Source organism: Eurosta solidaginis, chromosome 4 (genome assembly GCF_040869045.1).
Source record: "Eurosta solidaginis isolate ZX-2024a chromosome 4, ASM4086904v1, whole genome shotgun sequence".
Lineage (NCBI taxonomy): Eukaryota > Metazoa > Arthropoda > Insecta > Diptera > Tephritidae > Eurosta > Eurosta solidaginis.
In genome coordinates this window covers 256119842-256147335 of record NC_090322.1, presented here as the reverse complement: position 1 = coordinate 256147335, position 27494 = coordinate 256119842, and the positions used below count along the sequence as shown (strand labels likewise).

General features: G+C 36.3%; 2 protein-coding genes across 4 annotated transcripts in view; one reads left to right on the top strand and one right to left on the bottom strand.

The window, feature by feature from the left end:
- Window positions 1-27494, bottom strand: part of LOC137251352 (uncharacterized) — a 143946-nt gene extending 116452 nt beyond the window's left edge. The window contains exon 1 of the mRNA XM_067785780.1: window positions 25959-27494. Within this exon, the coding sequence (XP_067641881.1) occupies window positions 25959-26900 (942 nt within the window). The 5' untranslated portion in view covers window positions 26901-27494. The remainder of the gene's footprint in view (window positions 1-25958) is intronic.
- LOC137251354 (carboxypeptidase B) lies at window positions 721-23701 on the top strand. Of its 3 annotated transcripts, none has more exons than XM_067785783.1 (5): window positions 721-938; window positions 19210-19652; window positions 20058-20252; window positions 20317-20470; window positions 22680-23701. In XM_067785783.1, the coding sequence occupies exons 2-5, from the start codon at window positions 19304-19306 to the stop codon at window positions 23440-23442; spliced, it is 1461 nt and encodes a 486-aa protein (XP_067641884.1). In that variant the 5' UTR covers window positions 721-938; window positions 19210-19303; the 3' UTR covers window positions 23443-23701. The 3 variants fall into 3 exon arrangements, with proteins under 3 accessions (XP_067641884.1, XP_067641885.1, XP_067641886.1); XM_067785784.1 differs by having other exon boundaries at window positions 721-988; XM_067785785.1 differs by lacking the exon at window positions 721-938 and adding an exon at window positions 6472-6620.

Sequence of the window (27494 nt, the reverse complement as noted above, 5' to 3'; positions counted from 1 at the left end):
CGCCTCACAAACGCATCAAATGAAACCGCCTCCTACTACATATACCCAGCAAACACAGTCTCTAACGTTAGAGAAATATTGTAATTTTACATTAGAATTCTAATGTAGTTCTCTAATGCATTTCGAATCGAAAACTAGGTTAGAATTCGACTGTAAAACGATTCGAATAACACTAGAAATACTGAGCTCAATATTTAAGTAAGGTTTTAATTTATTATAATAGAAAAAGCCTTAGAAATATGTTCCTTCTTAATACATAAGCTTATAACCAAATAAAAGTATTTGATATAATGAAACAATGAAAATTTCAGTGATTTTAAATAATTGAACTTAATTGCGCATCACTTCAAAATTCTCATTAGAAACCCATTAGAAATTGACGTTAGAATTCGATTAGAATTCTAACCATTTCCTCGATATCGAGAACGAAGTCCCCTTTTTGTCGAGAATGCTATAATTCGCGACAGTTTCGCAAATTGTCCTCTAACCTTCTACCTTAGAGAAATACATTATAATTTGAATCGTCTTCTAATCGCTTTTTAACATAAATGTTTGTTGGGTATAGACAACCAAAGTTGCGACGACGAATGTTGCGCCGCAGTGCAAAGAGCAGTTAGAGCTTGAGCACGCCAAACGACAAAGGCATTACGATACGCGCGCATTTTTAAACGATTGATAAGCAAATACGCAGAGTATAAAAATTGAGGGCTCACTATTTCCGACGCTTAGTCTAGCTGCACATCTAAACGGCGCGCGTCACATAAAACCGAACGAAACGCGCGCGATCATCTAAAGAAAAATATAAAACAAGAAATAAAACTCAAGTGACGAGTGCATAAAGTTTCGCATGTACTACATACATACTAAGTATGTATGTAATAAAAAGTTAACGTAAAGTGTAATTTATTTTCTTTTAAAAAAGGGCAACCGAAAAGAAGGTGAATACGAAACGAAACATTCAGAGAATCTACCAAAACGAAATCAATGAGTGAGTCTCTTTTTTTCCGATGACGTGGAAGGAAAAGATGTAGTTCTTCACGTGAAGTTAGCGTGCCACCCTCAGATAACCACCTTAGGGGCCAGCTAGGAAAATAATTCTTGCACACGAATTTGCCGCAAATTTGCCGTAGATAAGTGGCATATTTTATAAATTCGAAAAAAAATTTCAAATTTTTTTTATGGTGCAACGCCAACTTCACGTGAAGTTATCGTGCCACCCTCAGAAAACCACCTTGGAGGCCAGCTAAGAAAATAATTCTTGCACACGAATTTGCCGTAAATTTGCCGTAGATAAGTGGCATATTTTATAAATTCGACCACCCTGTATTTTCTAAAACATGGCCGTGGCAATTTTTTTGTTTCACGGATAATTACGGCAAATTCACGTGCAAGAATTATTTTCCTAGCTGGCCTCTAAGGTGGTTTTCTGAGGGTGGCACGCTAACTTCACGTGAAGTTGGCGGTGCACCATAAAAAAAATTTGAAATTTTTTTTTTCGAATTTATAAAATATGCCACTTATCTACGGCAAATTCGTGTGCAATAATTATTTTTCTAGCTGGCATCTAAGGTGGTTTTCTGAGGGTGGCACGCCAACTTCACGTGAAGTTAGCGTGCCACCCTGTATTTTCTAAAACGTGGCCGCGGCAAATTTTTTTGTTTCACGGATAATTCACGGCAAATTTACGGCAAATTCACGTGCAAGAATTATTTTCCTAACTGGTGTCTGAGGTGGTTTTCGAAAAGTGGCACGCTAACTTCACGTGAAGTTGGCGGTGCACCATAAAAAAAAATTAAATTTTATTTTTTCGAAATTATGTAATATGCCACTTATCTACGGCAAATTTACGGCAAATTCGTCTGCAAGAATTATTTTCCTAGCTGGTCTCTAAGGTGGTTTTCCGAGGGTGGCACGCTAACTTCACGTGAAGTTGGCGTGGCACCCTGTATTTTCTAAAATATGGCCACGGCAAATTTTTTTGTTTCACGGATAAATTACGGCAAATTCACGGCAATTTTCCCAATAGGTAATTTTTTTCCACGTAAAAGTTGTGCGAATGAAAGATGATGCTCCGGCCAAGAAAGTGTTTCTATCGGAACCCGCCTATGGAAGCAGAGGTAGAGGGCGGCCCCCACTCCGTTGGAAGGACCAGGTGGAAAACGATTTAAACTCCCTTGGTGTGACCAATTGGCGCCGGTTGGCGGAGCGAAGGAGCGACTGGCGCGCCTTGTTGGACGGCCATAACCGTTTAGACGGTTAAGCGCCAATTAAGTAAGTAAGTAAGTAATTTTTTTCCACGTAAGAGCTGTCTTGCCAACTTCAGAGAGGTCACCAGAACTCAATGGCATAGAATTAGCTTCGCAACCATATCATAATGGCAATGTGAAAGCCCTTAATGCAAAGTGATTTCCACTCAAAGTTAGTAAGAAGTAAGCTAAGTCTTCGTAGCTCTGTCCTCATTATACTTCCATTACCGCATGCTGCCAAGACAGCACCAGGAATACTTCTCAATTCAGGGTGGTGAATCTCGTTACTCCCAGTCCACATAATTTAGAGTCAGGACAGCCAAATACCCCTGTAAAACGTCCCTTCGGAAATTGCCCACTGACAAAGTTTTCCAGTTCATCAGTTTAAGCCATCACTTGTCAGTCCCTACCTTTTAGGTTCTTATGTAGATCGTTTACAACGACTATCCAAAGCAGTGGAGAAAAAACAGCCGCCCATGGCTTACCCCTTCTTTTCAACTTTCTCTGAGCTGTCGCTCGTGCCCCACTATCATGTGACCGTTCGGCCACTCCGAAGTTTGATAATGAATTATATCAGAGTCGATTCGACTTTCAGTGATATAGGACCTTTCGCTGACCGCTGGTAGGACATTATTGCAGGCATTTTCGATGCCAAGAAGGTGTCCAGCACAAATTCCGTGTTATGGAGGGACTACTTTATTACTTTGACAAAGGAGCGAAAGCCGTTTACATATGTAGGCCTGCCTCACATGTCGAATAACGCTCATAAGAAATCCTGCTCGACGAATAAGGAATTTTAACATTGTAAAAGGAACGAGGCGTGAGAGGTTTTCTCCGCGCTTTTGGGATGAAGGTGACTTTGAATAAATGGGAGCCAGGTAGGTGGAGGAAATCCCCAAATATCAGAAGTTGCGCAAGAGTAATGTTATCCGGTCAGGATACTTGGCTTAAAAATAATTGTAACGCTCTACAAGTGCAATTTTGTTTATGGTCTGTTCGGTAACGATTTGCCTGGAATGCACTATTGAACTTTTTTCGATTTTTTTAAAGATATCTAAATATTATACCTACTATTTAAAACATTATTTCCTGAATTTTTAAAATTAAAACAATTCAAATGTGTTTAACCAGTTTAAAGCTTTTTCAATTACTCGCGCCTAGCTCGCACATTATACTCTAAGCTTATGCGCACGCGCACAATGTAAACAAAAATTTAAGGAAAGTTGTTGACCACAAACAATGCCGTTACTCACCAGATCAAGTACATTACGCGTAAAAAAAAAAACTAAATAAAAAACAAGTTACACCTAATTTCCAAGAAAATAACTGAATAAAAGCTTAAAGAGTATAAAACATAAAACCCAAAAGAAGGAACCAGTTTTCGAAATTGAAGAAATTTTTTGGTGAAAGACTCTTGACAGCTACAACCACGCACATATACATACATATGTATCCATGCGCAAGCATCAAATAAAGCCGCAAGAAAAACGCAAACAAGTTTTTTCACAATTTTTATACCCAATTGGGGTTTAGATAAGCAAATTTGGATAATGATTTGTAAACTTTTTTTACTTTCGTTAAATTAATTGTATAATAAAGCCAAGAAACCCGTTTTCGAAACTAATTGTGAAACCACGAAAAGCTTTTAAATATTTTCATGAAACTTCCATATATTTATTTAGAGTTTTAGGAAGCCTGATTTTACAGTTTTGAAGTCCAATTCATTTTAGTGCAACACATTACAAATTTGAAACCTCTCAAAATTTGCAGTGATTTATAACAATTTTTTTTCTGAAGGATGTTTTTTATTTTCTTACATATTAAAACTTAAATTTTTCAAATAACACTTTGCAACAGCCGGCTGGGTATTGGACTAAACCCACTTTTTTGTAGAGATTGCGGCTTATGTAGACAAAGTACTATCTCCGTTTTTCGAAGTTAGCCTCCAAAAAATAGATATCGGCTTTCGAAGTTCGAAATTCTACATTGCGAAATTTTATTTTTTTTTTGTTAACGCGTTCAGCAAATTAAAAAAGTAAAAATGTGGTCGTGGTCCGCCTTTTTCTTTTATTTGAATGGCTGAATTCTTATTTTGAAAAATTACAGTACGAGCAATTCCAGTGTAGACATGAAAGTAACCTGCAAAAATCGCGAGTGCATGCATGTCCTCCAAAATTAACCACAATTCATACAAAAAATATGGTCCAATTAACATTGCGATGTCCCAGGACTGGACCATATACTCCAGCTCCGCATTTCATCAGGGTAATCCATGGAGTACCCACAGTGCAATAAACATCGTGTAGTGATTACAATCGTTAAATACGAGCAATGATCGGCTTACAATATGTTCGTGTAGAAACATGAGTTGGTCCATTGCCGCATTACAGTGGAGTATAATGGTAAGTACTCCAGTGGACCACATGATCCAATGATTTTTGCAGGGGAATACGTGCTATGGACCAACCGAGTGCTCCAAAATTAACCACAATTCATACAAAAAATATGGTCCAATTAACATTGCGATGTCCTGGGACTGGAGCATATACTCCAGCTCCGCATTACACCAGAGTAATCCATGGAGTACCCACAGTCCAATAAACATCGTGTAGTGATTACAATCGTTAAAAACGAGCAATGATCGGCTTACAATATGTTCGTGTAGAAACATGAGTTGGTCCATTGCTGCATTACAATTGGAGTATACTGGTAAGTACTCCAGTGGACCACATGATCCAACAATTTTTGCAGGGTAGTAGCCACTATCATGGGACTATCTGGCTTTTCACCTCGTATAACAGCTGTTTACAGAAATTTAGTATATTCTCAAAAAAAAAAGAATTCAACCCTTCAAATAAGGGAAAAGAGCGGACCACGACCACATATTTATTTTTTAATTTGCTGAACGCGTTAACAAAGAAAAATAAAATTTCGAAATGTAGAATTTCGATCTTCGAAAGCCGATATCTATTTTTGGAGGCTAACTTCGAAAAACGGAGATAGTACTTTTTATACTAAAGCCTCAATCTCCTCAAAAAGGTTGATTTGGTCCAATACCCAGAAAAAAAGTTAATTTTGTCGCATAGTGTAATTGATAAAAATTTTTGTAAAAACTTTCCAAATATACAAATCTGTGTAAATTATGAGTAAAAACTTCGAAATTTGAAAGTTTTTGAAGTTTTCGAATTTTTTCGAAAGAAAAATATTGCTATATACATACATATATCTATAAAAATAGTACAATTTTTTAGGTACTACCATATCTAATAGAAATGTTTATAAAAATTTATCAAAACTTCAACATTCCAAAATTTGTACTTGTAAAATTTTCTCCTATATTCGAATTTGTGAAAATTATATGTGTAAATGTCGAAATTATGATATTTTGTAGCAATTTGTAAAATTTTTAAATGTTCCGAAAAGTTTTTCAAAAATAACTACATGGTTTTCTAAAATATCTTAAAATTTTCAGTGCGAATTTCGAAAACTTGTATGGAAATTTGAAAAATTTCCGGAACTTATAAATTTTTCCTAAAATGGTTTACGTGGTTTTCAAAAATTTCTAAAAGTTGTGTGTACAAATTTCAAGATTTTTATGAAGATTTCTCGAACCACAGAGCTTTTTCGAAAAAATATTTCCAAAGTTCTAAATACAAATTTCAAAATTTTCATAAAAATTTTTGAAATACATAATATCGAATTATTGATTTTTTTTTTTTGAGAATTTTTACGAAATTGGTTAGTAGAGTTTTCAAAAATGCTTCGAGATTTTAAGTATGATTATGAACAATTTCGAAAATTGTTCCAATTTTCGAACTTGTTCGACAAAGTTTTCGAAGAAGTTAGTTAACGTATTTATTTAAAATGTTCCGAAAATTCTAAGTATAAATTTAAAAATTTTCATTAAGATTTTTGAAGATATCTCGATTATCTTTCGATTCTTTGGAAAAACTTTTTTGAAATTATTTTAAATAATTTTATTCACTTAACTCGTTCAAATTTTTTTTTTAAATCAATGAAAAACAACATGTGACAAAGTTTACAAATAACTGAACCTGTTATTGTTTACTCACTAGTGTAGTCGATTTATTTTTTGAACTTTTTTTAAATACAAATATCACAACAGGCGATATAACATTCAACTCCCACCGTGCTAAGATGTGGTTACATTGCCACCTTTTTTCTCTCGTTGCTCATTTCGCTTTTCAATTTGTTTGTTTGTTTGTAATTTTTTTTTAATGTTTTTGTGTTCATTAACCGAAATGCTTGCCGTTGTTACCTAAAATCGCCAGAGTCAAAGTCAAAAGCAAATCGTGCAACGCGCTGACAAGTCAGTTGCTGCGCACACAGTGAATCAACCGGAATTACATATAAGTGAGTGGTGTCCTGCGCAAAACAGCGCTCAACACAATGAAGCTGAAGTGAAAAATTAAATTTTTAAAGTGATTTTAAGCGTTGAAATTTGCTTGTAGTTTGAATTGAAAAAAAATTATGATTAAGAGTATTTTTAAATATTCAGAGTACTTTTAATTTTTTACTTTTTTTGTTTTTTTTTTTTTTTATTATTATTTTAAGATTTGCCTACAGCCAAATCGCTGTGTTAGTTGCGCATAAAAAGTTATCAGTTCTTATTTTTAATTTAGTTGTATGCGTGCAAATCAAACAAACAAAAAAACAACAAAGGTTAATGCCAATGATAATGCAATTACTAGTCAATTCTGATTTTACGTGCTTCGATTAAACGTCCATGCTCGCGAGATCGCTGCTTCGTACATATATATTAAGTGCAACAACAGCAATTGTTGTATATGCGATTAATGGCGCTTTAAAAATTGTTCAGCTTCAATACACTGCGAAAATAAAATTGTCAATACAAAAAGATTTGTAATTTTTTACATTCAATGCACGTTTTTTTCAAAATTTTTTCTGCTCGCTTAGAAAAAAATTTCAATTCAAAAGCAAAAACAATTCGCTTTATTTATTTTGGTTTTCCAATTGAAATTTTTTTCTGAGTGAGCAGAAATTATTTTGAAGCTCTGGGCCCCTATCGCGTTATACGATCCGTGATCGAAATCAGTTTTTTAAATCGCAATACCACTGAAATGGGTAATCGGATTAGGAAAATATTTGAAATAGTAGCTGCCAGTAGTCATAAGATCCATTACTTATTATCATTTTTACGAATCTTTTGACAGTTAATGATTTATTGTTTCGAGTGAAATTGCTTTTCGATACGTGATCGTGTAACACGATACGGGCCCTGGAAAAAGAACGCCTAATATTTCTTCTGATATAAATTTGTTCATGAAAAAATTTTATTTGAGAAATTTTTTAAAATTCGTTGCGAATTTCGGGCATTTTAAATAATTTTTGAAAAACTTTTCGAAAAAATTTTTAAATTTGAGAATTTTTTTTTTTTTTTGCGTAAATTTTTAGAATTAAAATTACTTAATTAAAGGATTTATTTTAAAGTAATCATCGTGTAAAAACTATTTTTAGAAATTCATCGACGACAGCGTCGCCACCGTAAGTGTTTTATTTAAATCAAACTCGATTCAGCCAATCCAGCATCATTCTCCAATTAATCTCCCACCTTTGAGCATTCTAAACCTATCCAGCTGATATCCACCATAGTTCTCAAATTATTCTCCAACTTTGGAATAAATTTACAGTAGTACTCTTGGGCTCGGTTTTTCGATGCGAGTTTAAACTACAGTTAAACTTGATTACAATTTAACCTTGCCGTTTTTGATGCTTAGGCACAATTTTTCAGTGCAAATTTATTTATTTATTTATTTATTTATTTATCTGTCTACAAATTAAACAATTATACAGACCAAATATACCGACACTTAACTCTCAGATGTAATACACGATATAAACAACATAAGCAGTCATCAGTTTTAAAGTAATATTTAAATAGTATTGAATTAACCGCGTGACAATTTCAATTAAAAACTTAAAAGTAAGCAAAAGTTAAAATGTTGTAAATGTGTTAAAATGTACTCATGAAGGAGCTAGTAAATAATAATTTATGAAATTGACAATAAAGCAAATTAATAGTAGATAAAATATATACAGAATAGAATTTATACAGAGTAAATTTGATTGCATATATATAAAAACAAGTAAGGAAGGTTAAGTTCGGGTGTAACCGAACATTACATACTCAGTTGAGAGCTATGGTTACAACATAAGGGAAAATAACCATGTAGGAAAATGAACCGAGGGAAACCCTGGAATGTGTTTGTATGACATTTGTATCAAATGAAAGGCATTAAAGAGTATTTTATGAGGGAGTGGGCCATAGTTCTATAGGTGGACGCCATTTAGGGATATAGCCATAAAGGTGGACCAGGGGTGACTCTAGAATGTGTTTGTACGATATGGGTATCAAATTAAAAGTATTAATGAGGGTTTTAAAAGGGAGTGGTGGTTGTTGTATAGGTGGTCGCCTTTTCGAAATATCGCCATAAAGGTGGACCAGGGGTGACTCTAGAATGCGTTTGTACGATATGAGTATCAAATGAAAGGTGTTAATGAGTATTTTAAAAGGGAGTAATACTTAGTTCCATAGGTGGACGCCGTCTCGAGATATCGCCATAAAGGTGGACCAGGGGTGACCCTAGAATTTGTTTGTACAATATGGGTATCAAATTAAAGGTATTAATGAGTATTTTAAAAGGGAGTAATCCTTAGTTCCATAGGTGGACGCCGTTTCGATATATCGCCATAAAGGTGGGCCAGGGGTGACTCTAGAATTCGTTTGTGCAATATGGGTATCAAACGAAAGGAGTTAATGAGTATTTTAAAAGGGAGTGGGCCTTAGTTCTATAGGTGGGCGCCTTTTCGAGGTATCGCAATAAAGGTGGACCAGGGGTGACTCTAGACTTTGTTTGTACGATATGGGTATCAAATGAAAGGTGTTAATGAGTATTTTTAAAAAGGAGTGGGCCCTCGTTCTATAGGTGTTCGCCTTTTCGAGATATCGCCATAAAGGTGGACCAGGGGTGACTTTAGAATATGTTTGTACGATATGGGTATCAAATGAAAGGTGTTAATGAGTATTTTAAAAGGGCGTGGGGCTAAGTTCTATAGGCGGACGCCTTTTCAAGATATCGCCATAAAGGTGGACCAGGGGTGACTCTAGAATGAGTTTGTACGATATGGGTATCAAATTAAAGGTATTAATGAGTATTTTAAAAGGGAGTAATCCTTAGTTCCATAGGTGGACGCCGTTTCGATATATCGCCATAAAGGTGGGCCAGGGGTGACTCTAGAATTCGCTTGTGCAATATGGGTATCAAACGAAAGGAGTTAATGAGTATTTTAAAAGGGAGTGGGCCTTAGTTCTATAGGTGGGCGCCTTTTCGAGGTATCGCAATAAAGGTGGACCAGGGGTGACTCTAGACTTTGTTTGTACGATATGGGTATCAAATGAAAGGTGTTAATGAGTATTTTTAAAAAGGAGTGGGCCCTCGTTCTATAGGTGTTCGCCTTTTCGAGATATCGCCATAAAGGTGGACCAGGGGTGACTTTAGAATATGTTTGTACGATATGGGTATCAAATGAAAGGTGTTAATGAGTATTTTAAAAGGGCGTGGGGCTAAGTTCTATAGGCGGACGCCTTTTCAAGATATCGCCATAAAGTTGGACCAGGGGTGACTCTAGAATGTGTTTGTACGATATGGGTATCAAATTAAAAGTATTAATGAGGGTTTTAAAAGGGAGTGGTGGTTGTTGTATAGGTGGTCGCCTTTTCGAGATATCGCCATAAAGGTGGACCAGGGGTGACTCTAGAATGCGTTTGTACGATATGAGTATCAAATGAAAGGTGTTAATGAGTATTTTAAAAGGGAGTAATACTTAGTTCCATAGGTGGACGCCGTCTCGAGATATCGCCATAAAGGTGGACCAGGGGTGACCCTAGAATTTGTTTGTACAATATGGGTATCAAATTAAAGGTATTAATGAGTATTTTAAAAGGGAGTAATCCTTAGTTCCATAGGTGGACGCCGTTTCGATATATCGCCATAAAGGTGGGCCAGGGGTGACTCTAGAATTCGTTTGTGCAATATGGGTATCAAACGAAAGGAGTTAATGAGTATTTTAAAAGGGAGTGGGCCTTAGTTCTATAGGTGGGCGCCTTTTCGAGGTATCGCAATAAAGGTGGACCAGGGGTGACTCTAGACTTTGTTTGTACGATATGGGTATCAAATGAAAGGTGTTAATGAGTATTTTTAAAAAGGAGTGGGCCCTCGTTCTATAGGTGTTCGCCTTTTCGAGATATCGCCATAAAGGTGGACCAGGGGTGACTTTAGAATATGTTTGTACGATATGGGTATCAAATGAAAGGTGTTAATGAGTATTTTAAAAGGGCGTGGGGCTAAGTTCTATAGGCGGACGCCTTTTCAAGATATCGCCATAAAGGTGGACCAGGGGTGACTCTAGAATGAGTTTGTACGATATGGGTATCAAATTAAAGGTATTAATGAGAGTTTTAAAAGGGAGTGGTGGTAGTTGTATATGTGAAGGCGTTTTCCAGATATCGACCAAAATGTGGACCAGGGTGACCCAGAACATCATCTGTTGGATACCGCTAATTTATTTATATATGTAATACCTGCCAAGATTTTAAGGGTTTTTTAATTCGCCCTGCAGAACTTTTCATTTTCTTCTACCTAATATGGTAGGTGTCACAACCATTTTATAAAGTTTTTTCTAAAGTTATATTTCGCGTCAATAAAACAATCCAATTACTTTACCATGTTTCATCCCTTTTTTCGTATTTGATATAGAATTATGGCATTTTTTCATTTTTCGTAATTTTCGATATCGAAAAAGTGGGCGTGGTCATAGTCGGATTTCGTTCATTTTTTATACCAAGATAAAGTGAGTTCAAGTAAGCACGTGAACTAAGTTCATTAAAGATATGTCGATTTATGCTCAAGTTATCGTGTTAACGCTCATGCGGAAGGACAGACGGACGACTGTGTATAAAAACTGGGCGTGGCATTAACCTATTTCGCCCATTTTCACAGAAAACAGTTAACGTCATAAAATCTATGCCCCTACCAAATTTCAAAAGTATTGGTTAATTTTTGTTCGACTTATGGCGTTAAAAGTATCCTAGACAAATTGAATGAAAAAGGGCGGAGCCACGCCCATTTTGAAATTTTCTTTTATTTTTGTATTTTGTTGCACCATATCATTACTGGAGTTGAATGTTGACATAATTTACTTATATACTGTAAAGATATTAAATTTTTTGTTAAAATTGTACTTTAAAAAAATTTTTATTTTAAAAGTGGGCGTGGTCCTTCTCCGATTTTGCTAATTTTTATTAAGCGTACATATAGCAATAGGAGTAACGTTCCTGCCAAATTTCATCATGATATCTTCAACGACTGCCAAATTACAGCTTGCAAAAATTTTAAATTACCTTCTTTTAAAAGTGGGCGGTGCCGCGCCCAATGTCCAAAATTTTAATAATTTTCTATTCTGCGTCATAAGTTCAACTCATCTACCAAGTTTCTTCGCTTTATCTGTCTTTTGTAATGAATTATCGCACTTTTTCGATTTTTCGAAATTTTCGATATCGAAAAAGTGGGCGTGGTTATAGTCCGATATCGTTCATTTTAAATAGCGATCTGAGATGAGTGCTCAGGTACCTACATACCAAATTTCGTCACGATACCTCAAACGTTAACGGACGGACGGACGGACGGACATGGCTCAATCAAATTTTTTTTCGATCCTGATTATTTTGATATATGGAAGTCTATATCTATCTCGATTCCTTTATATATGTACAACCAACCGTTATCCAATCAAACTTAATATACTCTGTGAGCTCTGCTCAACTGAGTATAATAATGATCACAACGCAATTTTGCAAAAAAGTTTCAAGTAACTGGTACTTCAAATTTGAAACAGAGGGTTGAACAGTATATCACGGTTTAGCGTTCTTTGCTTCATTTCGAATTACAAATTTAATGTAGTTAAAAGGTATTTTTTAATACCAAGAAACGAGTCGCAGACGTCTAAATTTTTACAGTGTTTATTAAAATCACGACTTAAACAGTGAAGTGGTTCGTGCATTTCATAATTCGACCTGCATGTAGCTACAAAAATTGATTGAAAATGTCTAGATGGCCTAATAGGAACGTTAAACTTAATTTCACCAAGCAAAAATGGACTATTTATTGACCCTCTTATTAATTTAACAATAAATAAGACTCCAAGCATCTCCCTCTGGCTCTGCAATGTGGGCAGCTGTATTAGTTTTAACCGGCTGCAATAAGGGGGAAGATTTTTAGAAGGATCCCATGGTAAGTGTTTTAAAGCGAAAAGCAAAAATTGTTTTTGGACCGATTACAGCTTGTCAGAATGAACCTGATAACGCGGATTCCAAATTATTGAAGCATATTCCAAAGTAGGTCTGACCAATGATATAAAAAGAGTTTTTGTAACGTATGGATCATTAAATTCTTTAGACCAACGTAAACGAAAGCCAAAGTATCTTTAGCGCTATTCACGCAAGATTCAATATGAAGTTTAAAATCGAGTTTTGCTTCCATTGTAACGCCTAAATCAATAAAATTAGTGACTTGCTTGATTACATAGTCGCCAATAACATAATCATGGGATTGGAAGGACTTCCTTGTAAAACACACGAACTTACATGAATTGTTAAAGTTAATCTCAATCTAACCCTGTCACTATGGCCGTTTATATGAAATCTTACAGCTCATCACTGTTAAGGTGGCCAACAGAGCAGATTTCAACTCTGGTTAACTTAAGCAAGCACCGAAAAACCGGGCCTTACTGTGTAGGTTTTAAATCCGACAGGGTCACTTGCTTCATTTTCGAACATCAACAGCCCCAAAAAGCTATTTCGTTTGCTCTTTAACTTTTAAGATAATCAGAATAAAATGAATGCGCAACTATTTACAGTTGTTGCTAGGGCGCTTGTTTACAAACGATTATTCGACATTCGATTAGAGAATATGCAATCGACTGTCATTTCTGAATACTGACAGTTCCATAAATATTTTTACGAAACAAATTTTGGTAATCGACTATTCGAATGTTCGATTAACAAGAGCTCTAGTTGTTGCACCTAGCCAAATATGTGCTATTTTTTGAAAGCAATATTATCTTTTGTTGCAAATCCTACACAGTTTTTCTTTTTCTTTCATGTTTTTTCTATTTCTTCTAAATTAAATCCGAAACACCAAGCAAAACCGACTATTTTTTTTGACTCTATTAGGCATTCAATTAAGATTGCTTAGTGAAAAAATTTAAGATTTTGTATAGAAGATTGAGTTCAATAAGAGTTTTAATGTAGAAAACTTGACTAATTATTTCATTAACACTCTGTGTAAAATTGGTAAAACAGACGAAGATTAAAAGTACTCATTAGTAACGACATTCTGTGATTTGTTAGCACTTGGTTAGTTACACTGCTGTACGAATATAGTCAATTAAGTATATTTGAACAGAGATGAAGTTAGAAAAACATAATTTAATTAAATGTTCAATAACACTTAATTCGTGTTATGGTAATACCGAAATTTTTTTAATTTACCAGCAATCAAATCGTTTTTATGTGTGAATAAACCTTTAGCAAATAATGGTTATAACTGAGCAATTGAATAAAACAATTAACATGCTAACATTAACTCAGGTGATGTGGAAATATTTATATTTAATTTTTTGGTAATCTTTTTAATTATTGACATTCATGAATGCTCTTGGCTCATTCTATATCAATAGGTACCAAACGAACTGGTAATAGGAGTTTTTACATATTATTTCTACTAAGGGGTAGGAAGAAAAGGGTTTTGCGGTCACGGTGTTAGTTTTGTGATAAGAATGAAACTTCGCCGTAATCCTCATCAAAGCGAGATTTTTCAGTAAAACATTTATTGGTTGCTTCCGACCAAATCTAAATGTCTAAATCAACTCAGCTCCTTCTTGAGTATATTTATTGCTGGATCTAGCTCGTCTCGTAGGTATTTCATTAGAGGCAATTTAGATTACAAAAATTAAGGGATGTGGCCAACCTTTTCAACTGGGAAGTGACAGACCGCCGCGTTAGTAACAGCAACACGGCTTAAGGCCTGGGGGCAGCTTGAGTGCAGGCCTTATGTCCACAGCAGTGTAGCGCCTTCTAATATGGGGCAAACGGAATATATGGTCCCGCGTCTGAGCTTCCAAAGAAATATTGGAGCCACAATTGAGCCGGAGGGTTGGTTCCGGGGTACAGAAATGGCAGAATATGCTATACGAGTTTATACGGATGGTTCCAAATTAATGGAAGGGGTTGGGTATGCTGTTTACTGTGTCGACCCAGAAATAAGTAGATCCTACAGGCTGCCAGGTTACTGCAGCGCTTTTCGAGAGGAAATTATAGCAGTGAAGGAAGCAGCAGAAATTCTGGAGGAAGCGTGCTTAAGCTGCTGCAGTCGCGTCAATATATATATTGAAAGTCAGGCTGCGATTAAGGCGATAATCTCACACAGTATTTCATCAAGAAGTATTCTGGAATACAAAAACGCATTGGAAAAACTTCGCTTAGGGCGAACCATACATCTTTTCTGGGTTCCCGGCTGAAAAGGCCGATGAATCGGAAAAGGAGGGTGCAACACTCACTGAGTGGCCGATATAGACGTCCCAATCCGTTTGGGAGAAATCAGAAGGAGACAGGAGTTGCATGTGATCCATCAAGCAGGAAAGGCGTGGACAAAAGCGACGGGTTGCAACATTTGTAAGATCATGGGCAAAGCCTACGATATTAGACTCACAAAGTGGCTCATATCTCTGAAGACGGAAGACTTAAAGCTCACGTTGGGCACTGGACTGGACACTGCCTTCTGGCGTCAAATGCTTATAAGTTAGGCCTCGTTAGTAACAGCAAGTGTAGGAAGTGTGAGCTGAAGGAAGAAACGGTTGAGCACGTTCTGTGTTCATGTCCTGCGCTCGCCAGGTCAAGGCCCCACCTATTATGGTCGGCAGAATTTCCAGATCTTGAGGCAGCAATTAAGCTGGGTCCTAGAAAACTACTAGTATTTGCCAAGAGCACGGAGATATTCTATAACATATGTCCTGCCACCTGGTTGAGGTTCTTCCGTTTGGTCGTTAAACAAATTCTGGTAACACTATGGACACATTCAGTATATGTGAGGTCTTTATTGACCGGCCAGCTCAACCTAACCTAAGCAAGGTATTTCATGGAAGGCAACTTTCACTTTAATAAGGCGCATGCGATTTAATGCGTAATGACCAACTCAGCCATAAACAATTTAACCAGGAACAATAAATAATTTTTTTTTTTTTCATTAGTAAATTGTTTTTCCGCTTTTGATGCTTTGATAAGGATCCAAGTGAGCTTGAAGTGCATATTTAATGAAAAATATTTTCATTTAATTAACAGCACGCGATAGTTTTCATTGCATTTCAAACTATTTAAAAAGTTTCTGTAGGCATTTTTAACACAACAATGTAAGTACACACACACAGTTGTGTTCAAAAAAATAGTAGTAACAGTTTTTTTTTAAGTCCGAAAATATCAATCATGTTTAATTTATTGTAAATGAAAATCATGTACTCGTAAAACAATTTAAAACAAGTAAGGACGGGACTGTCTTTGGCTGTGCCGAAGACTTCATACCTTCCATGAATGGGGCTGAACAATAATCTTATGCCGTTCGTAATCTCCGAATAATCGGATGTATAAGATAAGAAATATATAGTGAACAGATCTACATACCTTAACGATTTTTAAGATAAATATAAAATAAAAAACAGGTAGGTACTTTGTGTGAGGATGCAAAGTTTCAGATTTTTTGTAGTCTGCGTGTAAAAAATATGACTACGAATCACGTATTTCAACAATATATGACGTAAACGTAACTATTTGATGAAATTTGATGAATTTTGAAGCTTCTAGCCGTAAAAAGGGGGCAAAAATTAGAGTTTATATGGGGTATATAATATATATACCACCGATCTCTATGATTTTTTCAGACAAAAATATATGCTATATACGTAAGCATATGGTGAAATTTGAAGCTTATAGCTGTTAAAATGTGGTAGAAATTGCGAAAAGTTTCTTATCTGAACAATCGGTTGTATGAGATATATACTATATACACCTCCGATCTCAATGATTTTTTCAGACAACAATATATGCTATACACGTAAGCATTTGGTGAAATTTGAACATATCTAAACGATTTTTAAGATAAATATAAAATAAAAAATAGGTAGGTAATCTGTGTGAGGATGCAAAGCTTCACGTTTTTTGTGGTCTGCATGTAAAAACTATGACTACGAATCACGTCTTTCAAAAACATATGACGTAAACGTAAATATTTGATGAAATTTGATGAATTTTGAAGCTTCTAGCCGTAAAAAAGGGGCAAAAATGACAGTTTATATGAAGTATATAATATATATACCACCGATCTCTATGATTTTTTCAGACAACAATATATACTATACACGTAAGCATTTGGTGAAATTTGAAGCTTATAGCTGTTAAAATGAGGCCGAAATCGCAAAAAAATATATATGTACTATATATATATACTATATATACCATCATATATATATTATATATATCACCGATCTCTATGATTTTTTGACTCAACAATACATACTATATACGTAAGCAATCGGTGAAATTTGAAGCTTATAGCTGTTAAAATGGGGTAGAAATTGCGAAAAGTTTCTTATCTGAACAATCGGTTGTATGAGATATATACTATATATACAACCGATCTCTATGATTTTTTCAGACAACAATATATGCTATATACGTAAGCAATCGGTGAAATTTGAAGCTTATAGCTGTTAAAATGGGGTAGAAATTGCGAAAAGTTTCTTATCTGAACAATCGGTTGTATGAGATATATACTACATATACAACCGATCTCTATGATTTTTTTAGACAACAATATATGCTATATACGTAAGCAATCGGTGAAATTTGAAGCTTATAGCTGTTAAAATGGGGTAGAAATTGCGAAAAGTTTCTTATCTGAACAATCGGTTGTATGAGATATATACTATATATACAACCGATCTCTATGATTTTTTCAGACAACAATATATGCTATATACGTAAGTATTCTGTGAAATTTGAAGCTTCTAGCTGTTAAAATGGGGCTAAAATTTGCAAAAAAATATATATATATATATACTATATATATATATACTATATATACCACCGATCTTTATGATTTTTTCAGACAACAATATATGCTATATACGTAAGCATTCGTTGAAATTTGAAGCTTCTAGCTATTAAAATAGGGCAGTAATTACGAAAAGTTCCTTATCTGAACAATCGGTTGTATGGGATATATACTATATATACGACCGATCTCATCAATTTTTTCAGGCAACAATACGTGCAATATACGAAAGTATATGGTGAAGTTTGAAGCTTCAATCTGTTAAATTGGGTAAGATATTACAAAAATCCTCTTTTTCTGAAAAATCGGTTGTATGGAGGATATATGCTATAGTGGTCCGATCCGGTCGGTTCCGATAAATGTCTAATCGGACACCCAAATACACCCGCTCACCAAATTTTATCAAGATATCTCAAAAATTGAGGGACTAGTTTGCATACAAACAGACAGGCGGACAGACGGACAGACGGACATGGCTAAATCAACTCAGCTCTTCAACCTGATTATTTCGGTATACTTAATGGTGGGTCTATCTATTTTCCTTTAAGGACTTACAATTTTCGGTTTCGTGACGAAATTAATATACTATTTCATTTTCATGAAAGGTATAAAAATGTTTGAAAAAATTCGAAATTCCAAGAAATTTTTTAAAATAATTTACAAATTTTAAAAAATATTGAGGCTTGGATTTTTTTTCATATAGAAAAGCGTACACACTTTGCTGGGCACAATAGACCAATGGTCGCAGTGCGATCCTCAATTAATTATCTTGTTAGACTGAAATTGCTTTAACTACAAAATTTAATACTCAAAAATGCTAAGCAAGCACAAATTTCCAATGATACATTTGTTTTGAAAATTTATCAAATTTTTTTCGAAAATGATTTTCAAAAATGTCTGAAAACATCAAGTAGAAATTTGGAAATTTTCTTAAAGATATCCTGCAAATATCCTAATTTTTTCTTTGACGTTTTCGAATATTTCCGCATATGGTTTATATGGTTTTCAAATATTTCCGAAAATTCCAAGTACAAAATTTCGAAAAGGAATAACCGTGTCCGGAAAGAAATAAAAAGACATAAAAAACTTGCAAAAACCAAAAATATTGCATCAACTCAATCAAGAAGTTTCCTGAGATACAAGGGAGCATTGGAGAGACTTCGCTTAGGCCGGACCATACATCTATGTATACTGGGTTCCCGCTCACAAAGGGATAGAAGGTAACGAAAAGATCGATGAGTTGGCAAAGGCTGGAGCAGCACTCGATCCATCAAACAGGAAAGGCGTGGAAGGAAGCATGGGGCTGCAAAATTACTAAGGTCATGCGCAAATCCTACATTACTAAACAGACACTGGCTCCTGGCATCACATGCTTATAAGTTAGGCCACGTCAGTGACAGCAGATTTAGGAAGTGCGAGCTGCAGGATGAAACGGTTGAGCAGCACGTTCTGGGGTCGTGTCCTGCCCTCGCGAGGTCAGGGCTCCAGCTACTAGGAACGGCAATTAAGCTGGGTCCTAGAAAACTTTAAGTATTTGCCAAAATGAAGTAGTTATTCTATAACATAAGTCCTGGTACTCAATTGGTAGTTTTCCGTTCGGTCGTCAAACAAATTCTGGTTAAACTATGAACACATTCAGTCTATGTGAGGTCTTTATTGACCGCCCAGTTCAATCCGACCCAACTGAATGACAATAATATAAAAAAACATACTTAAACAACCATAATATATTAGCATTACAATTTTCATATTCATTGCAGTTGAACAGCCCCACCCCGCTTTGGCAGCAAGCATTACCCATCCACCACACTTCACCCCTTCGAACAACGCTTCCCTTTCAACAATTCCAACAACATGCTGTCACTTTGCCGGCACAACATTTATTGTGTACTCATATTTGTGCTTATCACACTCATCAAAGCTTTCGAAGTCAGCAATCTAGTCAGTCTAGAGCCAGCAGCAGATAACAATGTATTCGAAAACGGAAATCGAATGTTTTATGAGAGGGAAATCGTTACGAATATTTCACAAGCTACATACGCAGATGAATATGACATGCATGATGCAGTTGCTGAAGGATTAGATGAAAAAGAGAATGAGATTCCCGTTCGTTTTGATGATGCACAATTATGGCGCATCTATAATACTTCAGAGCAAATGCATGACAATATGCCGTTGGCAGAATTATTGGAAAATCAATTCGGTAAGCACTTTAACCTTTTAAGGTTCGATTAAGAGGGCGTGCATTTGTGTATCAGACACATGCACTTGAACACATTTTTCTTCCCATTTTATTGCACTAAACGGATGCGAATCGTGGAAGGACGTGCTGGCTATATACAGCAGCGAACACGAACACAGCAATGGCAGATTTTAAGGAATTTGTATCAATAAAATAATTTTTTTATTTTCGATAATTAAAAAAAATTATGAAATCCAATCTCAAAAAGAGTGTATCTATTTTGCAAAAGTCGGGACCTCGAAATCGGACTTAGAGCTATGGTGCCTTCAGCAATTTTTCTTAGAATCAACTGTAGATTACGATTTTGCTATACTCCTGATGGGCAAAAAATTGACCCGCTCTAATATGTATATATATTTTTTTCAGGTGGTGTAATTTGGAAGGAAAATTCAAAATTTCTTGATATGTCAATCAATAAGGAAAACTTAACCTCAGCACACCAATTTCTTGCGCAACGCAACATCGACAAAGATGTATTACATACAAACATACAAGATCTCATTGATGCTGAAGAACTGGAAGGCATAAAGGCAACGCAAGCTGTGCACGGGGGTCGTACAAGTGGGTGCAAAAATTTACCGCTTGAGAACGGCATAAGAGAGTAACGGTATCGGCTTTTTTTCAGAGAAACAAGCGCAAAGTGGCATTAACTGGAAGGTCTATCACGATTTGGATGTTATTTATGCTTTTATGCGCGAGATTCGTAGCAAATTTCCTAAAATCTGTCGTTTATATTCGATTGGTAAGACAGCGGAGGGACGTGCTCTTAAAGTGTTAAGGTAATTAAAAAATTAAGATTCTTACTCTTAGAATTGAATTTAAATTAAAAATTGTCTAGGTTCTTGATTTAGTATTCGATATTGCTTTAGCCAAATAGCTACAAATTTAAATTTTACATGAGAAATTGAGCTCAACAAGCGCTTTAACGTAGATAACTTCACTAATTGCTTCATTAGTTGTTTGTGTGAAACTGGTATTACTCTAAATTTTTTACTTTACTCAATTAAAAATTTCAAAAATTCACGAAAAACGTTTTAACTCTTCGAAAGCGATAATAAGAGGACATTATTTAGTTGGTGGACACTTGACACTAATTGTTTGTTTGCTATTATGATAAGAGACGCAAAAAATTTTCGGCAACCGCATAGCAGTTGTTGCAAAAAATATTATTTATCATTTTAGATAATGTAAAATTTGAATAATTATCCTAATGAGCAAATTACTCTCACGAAGTTTATAAAGGACATAATAAATGGTGTACCCTGTAGGCAAATTTGTTAGTTATGAAAAGTAGGTATGCCGTAGAAAGAGAACATTTAGCGAGTGAAGTGAATTCAAATGAGTATTATAAAGGAGGAATTTAGTTGTTGTTGTTGTTGTAGCGATAAGGTTGCTTCCCGAAGGCTTTGGAGAGTGTTATCGATGTGATGGTCCTTTGCCGGATGCAGATCTGGTACGCTCCGGTAACACAGCACCATTAAGTTGCTAGCCCGACCATATCGGGAACGATTTAAATGGCCACATTAAACCTTCAGGCTATCCCTCCCTCCCCACCCCCAAGTTCCATGAGGAGCGGCCCATCTGGCAGAGTTAAACTCTAGGTAACCTATCAGTTATTTGCGTTCGTTCGAAATTGCTTCGAATATACCCAACAAGCATTTGGCCTTCAGTACCATTTGAGCTCGTGTTGATTAATAGCATACTTCTAAAATCTCAAGAGTTGTTTCATAGCGACTCAGCTAAAGTGGGAATTTTTTATAAAGCAAAAAATGCTATTACTTAAGTTGAATAAAAATGTAATTAAAAACTTGTGGTTCTCTAACTGAACCCAACTGTAAGATTCCATTCTACAGTATTTTCACGAAAATAAAATGAAATATATATACATAATTTAAAAAATAAATAACAATGAAGTGCGACAGCCTTCGAAGATATTTTAGGCAGAGCTTCTCTTCCAATTTGCATCGTGCTCCTTTTAATTTTTCCGACAAATTGGAGGGACGGGACCTACTTGTCTTATGCCGACTTCGAACGGCATCTGCAAGGCAGATGAGTTTTCACTGAGAGCTTTTCATGGCAGAAATACTCTAGGAGTACTTGCCAAACACTGCCGAGGGGCGACCCCGCATAGAAAAATGTTCTACTAATTAAAAAACCTTGTTTCCAAAATTTTGATGTTACTTTGCCCGGGGCTTGAACCAAGTATCTTCGCTATGGTAGACGGAGCACGCTACCATCACACCAACTCGACCGCCTGTATAATTTATTTTTGATTAATTACGCTTTATTACTGCTATTAACCAGGTGTTTATTTCTCACAATAAACAGCTGTGGGTTTTGGTGGTACCACCTTGGAGATTTTTTTCAACTCTACCTCAACTCGATATCCAATGTAGGATATCAACTGGAGAAATGTGTTGAATATTCATTTGAGAACTGTACATTTCTCAAAATCTCTCGAAATTAGGATAATAATTGGAAAGTATGAATGACGTTGGAGATCAACTCAAAAACTTATAATTTTATAAAGTTTCTCAATGGTTGGGTAGAGAACTATCTGGTTTAAGAATAATTAAATAATGATGGTGGATATTTCCGGAACTAGATATATATTTCGCTGCAGAATATTTTTTCCATGTTTGTTGCGCAAACAAAATCCATCTGTTGCCGTATCTACAAATTATCTAGATAATAAAAAAAAACCAATGTTGCCGCGCAAAAAAGCATACCCCAAAGTCGGCCTTAAACTGTGAACTGAAAAACTGCTTAGTAGTTTAACTGGAGTTTGAATTTGACTAGAGTTTAAGCAAACTTAGTTTAAGCTTAGCTTAACCAACTGCTGAAAAACCTTAATAACAACAAACACTTATAAAGTACAGCACTTGAGTGAATGCACTCAGAAATAAAATTTAGCACATACTTTCTTGGCCAAAGAAAATCACTGCTGACAAAATAGTTTTTCTACTTTCTTCTCTTTTTATCATGCAGAATCTCTGAAAATCCACGCGAATATAACAAAATTTGGATTGATGGTGGCATTCATGCACGCGAATGGATAAGTCCAGCCACTGTTACATTCATACTTTATCAACTCATGTCTAATTGGGATACACAGCCAGCCTATATGCGAGAACGCACTTGGTATTTTATGCCTGTTATGAATCCGGATGGTTATGTCTACAGTCGTTCAGTGAATCGTTTATGGCGTAAAAATCGTTCAAGATCAGCAAGATCGAATTGTTTTGGTGTTGATTTGAATCGTAATTTCAATATTAATTGGAATGGGCGTGGTTCTTCGGGGAATCCGTGCAGTGATACATATCGTGGCAATGCGCCCGCCTCTGAATTGGAGACAAAAGCAGTGGCGACGTTCTTGCTAAAACGTAAACATAATCTTAAAGCATATTTAACGTATCACAGTTATGGTCAACTTGTTGTCTATCCATGGGCGTATAAGGCGGCAAAGGTGAAAGATTCGGCAGCATTACAACGTGTCGGTAATACGGCTGTGGAGCGCATACTACGTAAAACTGGTACGATATATCGCAGTGATGTCACTTATGCAGTATTGGGTATTGCCGGTGGCGGTTCGGATGATTGGGCGCGTTCACAGTGTGGTGCAAAATTTGTATATACAATTGAATTGCGTGATAAGGGCGAATATGGTTTCCAATTGCCACCATCACAGATACGTGGCACTGCCGAGGAAGGCCTAATTGTAGCCGAAGCTGTGGCTCAGGCTATATCTTAAATATATATTTTATTACTTATTTATATTAGTTTGTATATTTGTATGTCAGCGTAAGTGTGTGTCTTTTTGTGTGGATGTATTTGATTTTTGTGCGAATATGTATATTAGAGGATGTGTCGTATCCAAACAAAAAACAAGATGTTGTAAATTGCATTTAAGCTCAAGCTACCTACGTAGGTGCATATGTATATGCACGTATATGAACACAAGTACGTATGTAAATAGGTATATCCTATAATAAAATTATGATAAAGACAAAGCTTCGACTCGATTTAGTAACTGTTATTGGTGGCCGCCGTGGTATGATGGTAGTGTGCTCCGCCTACCACACCGATGATCCTGGGGGTTCACGCCCCGGGCAAAGCAACATTAAAATTTTAGAGACATGGTTTTTCAATTAGAAGAAAATTGTTCTAAGCGGGGTCGCCCCTCGGCAGTGTTTGGCAAGCGCTCCGAGTGTATTTCTGCCATGAAAAGCTCTCAGTAAAAACTCATCTGCCTTGCGGTTGTCGTTCGGAGTCGGCATAAAACATGTTGGGTCCCGTCCGGCCAATTTGTAGGGAAAATCAAGAGGAGCACGACGCAAACTGGAAGAGAAGCTCGGCCTTAGATCTCTTCGGAGGTTATCGCCCCTTACATTTATTTTTTCTTTGGTCAAAAATTAAATGAGTAATTCATACTGAAGGAGTAATGCAGTCTTCATAAACACAGACTTTTCTTCTTCTTCTTGTAGCAATAAAGACACTCTCCAAATCATTTGTGAAGTATTATCGATGGTGATGGTCCATTGCCAACAACAACAACATGGTCCATTGCCGGATAATGATGCGGTACGTTCACAAATTAGCATCATTAAGATACTTCTCGGTACGCGGCTATGGATGCAGAGGAAGAAGCGGGGGCCGCCACTCCTTTAGGTGGCGAATAGAAGCCAGTTAGCATGGCAAGGAAGCGACTGGCGCGACTTATTGGACTACTAAAGCTATTCAAACGCTTAAGCGCCAATTTAGGAAGTAGGTAAGTAAGATACGTATGACAGCCATGCCTGCTGCGTGAATATTTTAAGCTCCTTAAATGGAGTCAGATTTATGTTTTTTTGTCATAAAAACATACACAATAGTTTCTGGAGTTTTTTCGCTCGAAAAATAATACTTTTTTCTATTTTTTCATTTTGCTTTAAAAACCGATTTTTATAGTAATTCTAGAAAAAACATATTACAATCTTTAATTTATACCCAAAAGATGAAAAATGGATTACGACCAGCCCCTCAGTTCAAACCTACTTTTACTTGAAAGCAATAAAAAAGTTAACAAACTACAAGATTTATTCAGATGCCCTCAAAAGAAAGATCCAGCAATCACGCCTACAGCACTAGCAGGTGCAAAGATATAGCTGTATATCAGCCTGCTGAGAATTTCGGTTAGCAGGCTGATATACAGCTATATCTTTGCACCTGCTAGTGCTGTAGGCGTGAAGCTGTATATCAGCCTGCTAACCGAAATTCTGAAATGGTTATTCGATAAGTTTCTTTAAAGGGACTCTATCATCACTCTTTGTCTACGGCGATGAACGCCGTAAGAGGTGAACAGCAGGTACTCAAGTGATTTAAGGGTTTGATAAGGGCAATACAAAGCTTTTCAAACCCAATTGTCAACCTCACCTATCCGTGGCGAATCCTGTTTCACTAACAGAGAATGCTCTGGCGACCCCAGGCTCCTCATGGAAATTGGTGGTGGGGAGGGAAGGATTGCCTGAAGGTTTAACGTGGCCATGTAAATCGTACCCGAGATGGTCGCGATGGCACCTTAATGATGCTGTGTTACCGGAGCGTACTGGATCTGTATCCAGCAAAGGACCATCACATCGATAATACTCTCCAAAGCCTTCGGGGAGCAAGCTTATCGCTACAACAACAACAATAACAACCTAGATCCATGAGGAGTTCGGGGTCGCCAGAGCCTCGGCTGTTAATGAAACAGGATTCGTCACGGATAGATGAGGTTGACAATTGGGTTGGAGATGATATATATTGAGCTGGCAACCCTTGAAAGGGTTGCGCCACACAACCCCTTAAATCTATTTGGTATTTTAGTCGCCTCTTACGACAGGCATACCTACCGCGGGTATATTCTAACCCCCTAACTCGCTGGGGGTAATTTGTTCTGTCTTACAGAGTTTTGCTCAGTTTTGCTACAAAAAGTTTGGCTTTCGAAATTGCATAGAATTAGAGATTGAGGTCAAACTTTTCGCAGCATCATAGGTATACTAACGGTTTATTATTAATAATAATTAAACAGATTCAAATTTTTTTAAGTGCACACAAATATGAGTATAACGAGCCCCCACCCCGAATCACGCATATACATGCATACATGTGAAGATGTTATACATATCTATGTATATTCGAGTAACACTAAAAATAATCAGCTAAATTTAAAAGCTTGATATGTTCGGACGCAGTCCTTTTCATAAGGCATAAGAAATTGTATTAACATAAAGACACCACCAAACTCACCGTATCGGTATCATCATCATCGTCACCATTCAATAGCGCTATTGTGGTCACGCCAGCTTCGGTGGCGGTCATATTCTGGATATCTCTGGGTTTCGACTCTTCAGATATGACCGACACGGATGGCAAATTCTCGATGAAAACATCAAAACGATGATTGCCATTTAACGGCGTGACACCAGCAGTAGATGTTGGTGACGGTATTTGTGTATGTGGGGTTATTATAGCAGTAGGCGTTATAGGCGTTGCAGCTGATGATGATACAGTGGGTGTTGCATGCGTGCTGGAATGTGAGTTTTTGTATTGTGACTGAATTAGTTCCTGGTAGTTGCAGTGGCCATTTGGTAAGCGAGCGCGTGATACATCCGCCATTGAGCTTTGGCAAACATTTTCGAAGCGTTTTGTATATTTACTATTTAATTGAATGCTTTTTATTGGCAATAGCAGAGTTTCTGGTTGTTTGTTTAACGGTATTCTATTTTTCTCCACATCATAAATATGGCGTTTCTTTCCCTGTTGACTGACACTAAGTGTTGGTGGCGTAGTGTTGCCCAAAAGTGTTTGTTGTTGCATCAATAGCTCAGCTTCGCGCAAAATCTCATCTACGCTACGGGTATCTGTGTTATCAGCTAAGCGTCCAACTTCTTGAAAAATACTTTCCGCATCCGCATCAGTGCAACATTCTTGTTCTCTTTCCAAAAATTCCAATATGGAACTGCTAGTGAAGTCATCATAATCCACCGTAACGGGCGATGATGAGGTGGATGGTGATTCTGAGGAGCACGCTAAGGCGGAGGAAGCTTTCTTGCCTGTCATGCCGCCGCCACTGTTGCTGCTACAATTGTTATTGTGCTTTTGAACAGTGGGTGCGGTTTTTTTGTGATTTTCTGCTTTTTTTGACTGCTGTGGACGCAGTGCATTTTGTTGAGTCAACACTTTGGACATAATTTACGCAAGCACTTTATTATTTAGAATTTTGTAATAACTATTGGCAGCGCTACGTGTAAAACCGAAAGCAAACTATTTTAAATGCAGCCAAATACGAAAAATTTTATAATTCTGAATTCTGAAGACAAAATTCATCAAAACGAAAAAAAAAAAAACGAATGAACTTCAAATTGAACTTCTCACTGCTTTTCACTACACAAAACCTTTAAGCTGCTTGCCAAAAACACTTAATTTTAGCACTTTAAACATTCCTTTTTGTTATTTTGAAGAAAACATGAGGGATATTATTATAATTTATTTGGACGGTCCAAATATCAAGGATATTTTTCACGGCGTCTTTACGCAAAGACCATTCAGAACCGAATGTTCAACTTTTCCATGAGCCCTCACAATTGGTACAATTCGAGCGAATTGTATACACGAAGGACAACACGAATGAGAATAGCATGGAAACACTTGCCTCATGTGCTATAAATCCTTATTTGTATTTTGTCAATTATCACTTAAAAAAAGTCCTGCAAGATATATAGTGGTTTGTTGTTTTTTTTTTTTTTTTTGTAATGGGGTTGTTGGAGAAAATGTACACAAAGT

What these genes read in the sequence shown, in the direction of transcription:
- LOC137251354 (XM_067785783.1), top strand. Translation starts at nt 19,304, where the DNA reads ATGCTGTCACTTTGCCGGCACAACATTTATTGTGTACTCATATTTGTG. An exon ending in ATTATTGGAAAATCAATTCG is followed by an intron (nt 19,653 to 20,057) that starts GTAAGCACTTTA and finishes TATTTTTTTCAG; the next exon opens with GTGGTGTAATTTGGAAGGAA. An exon ending in TGTGCACGGGGGTCGTACAA is followed by an intron (nt 20,253 to 20,316) that starts GTGGGTGCAAAA and finishes GCTTTTTTTCAG; the next exon opens with AGAAACAAGCGCAAAGTGGC.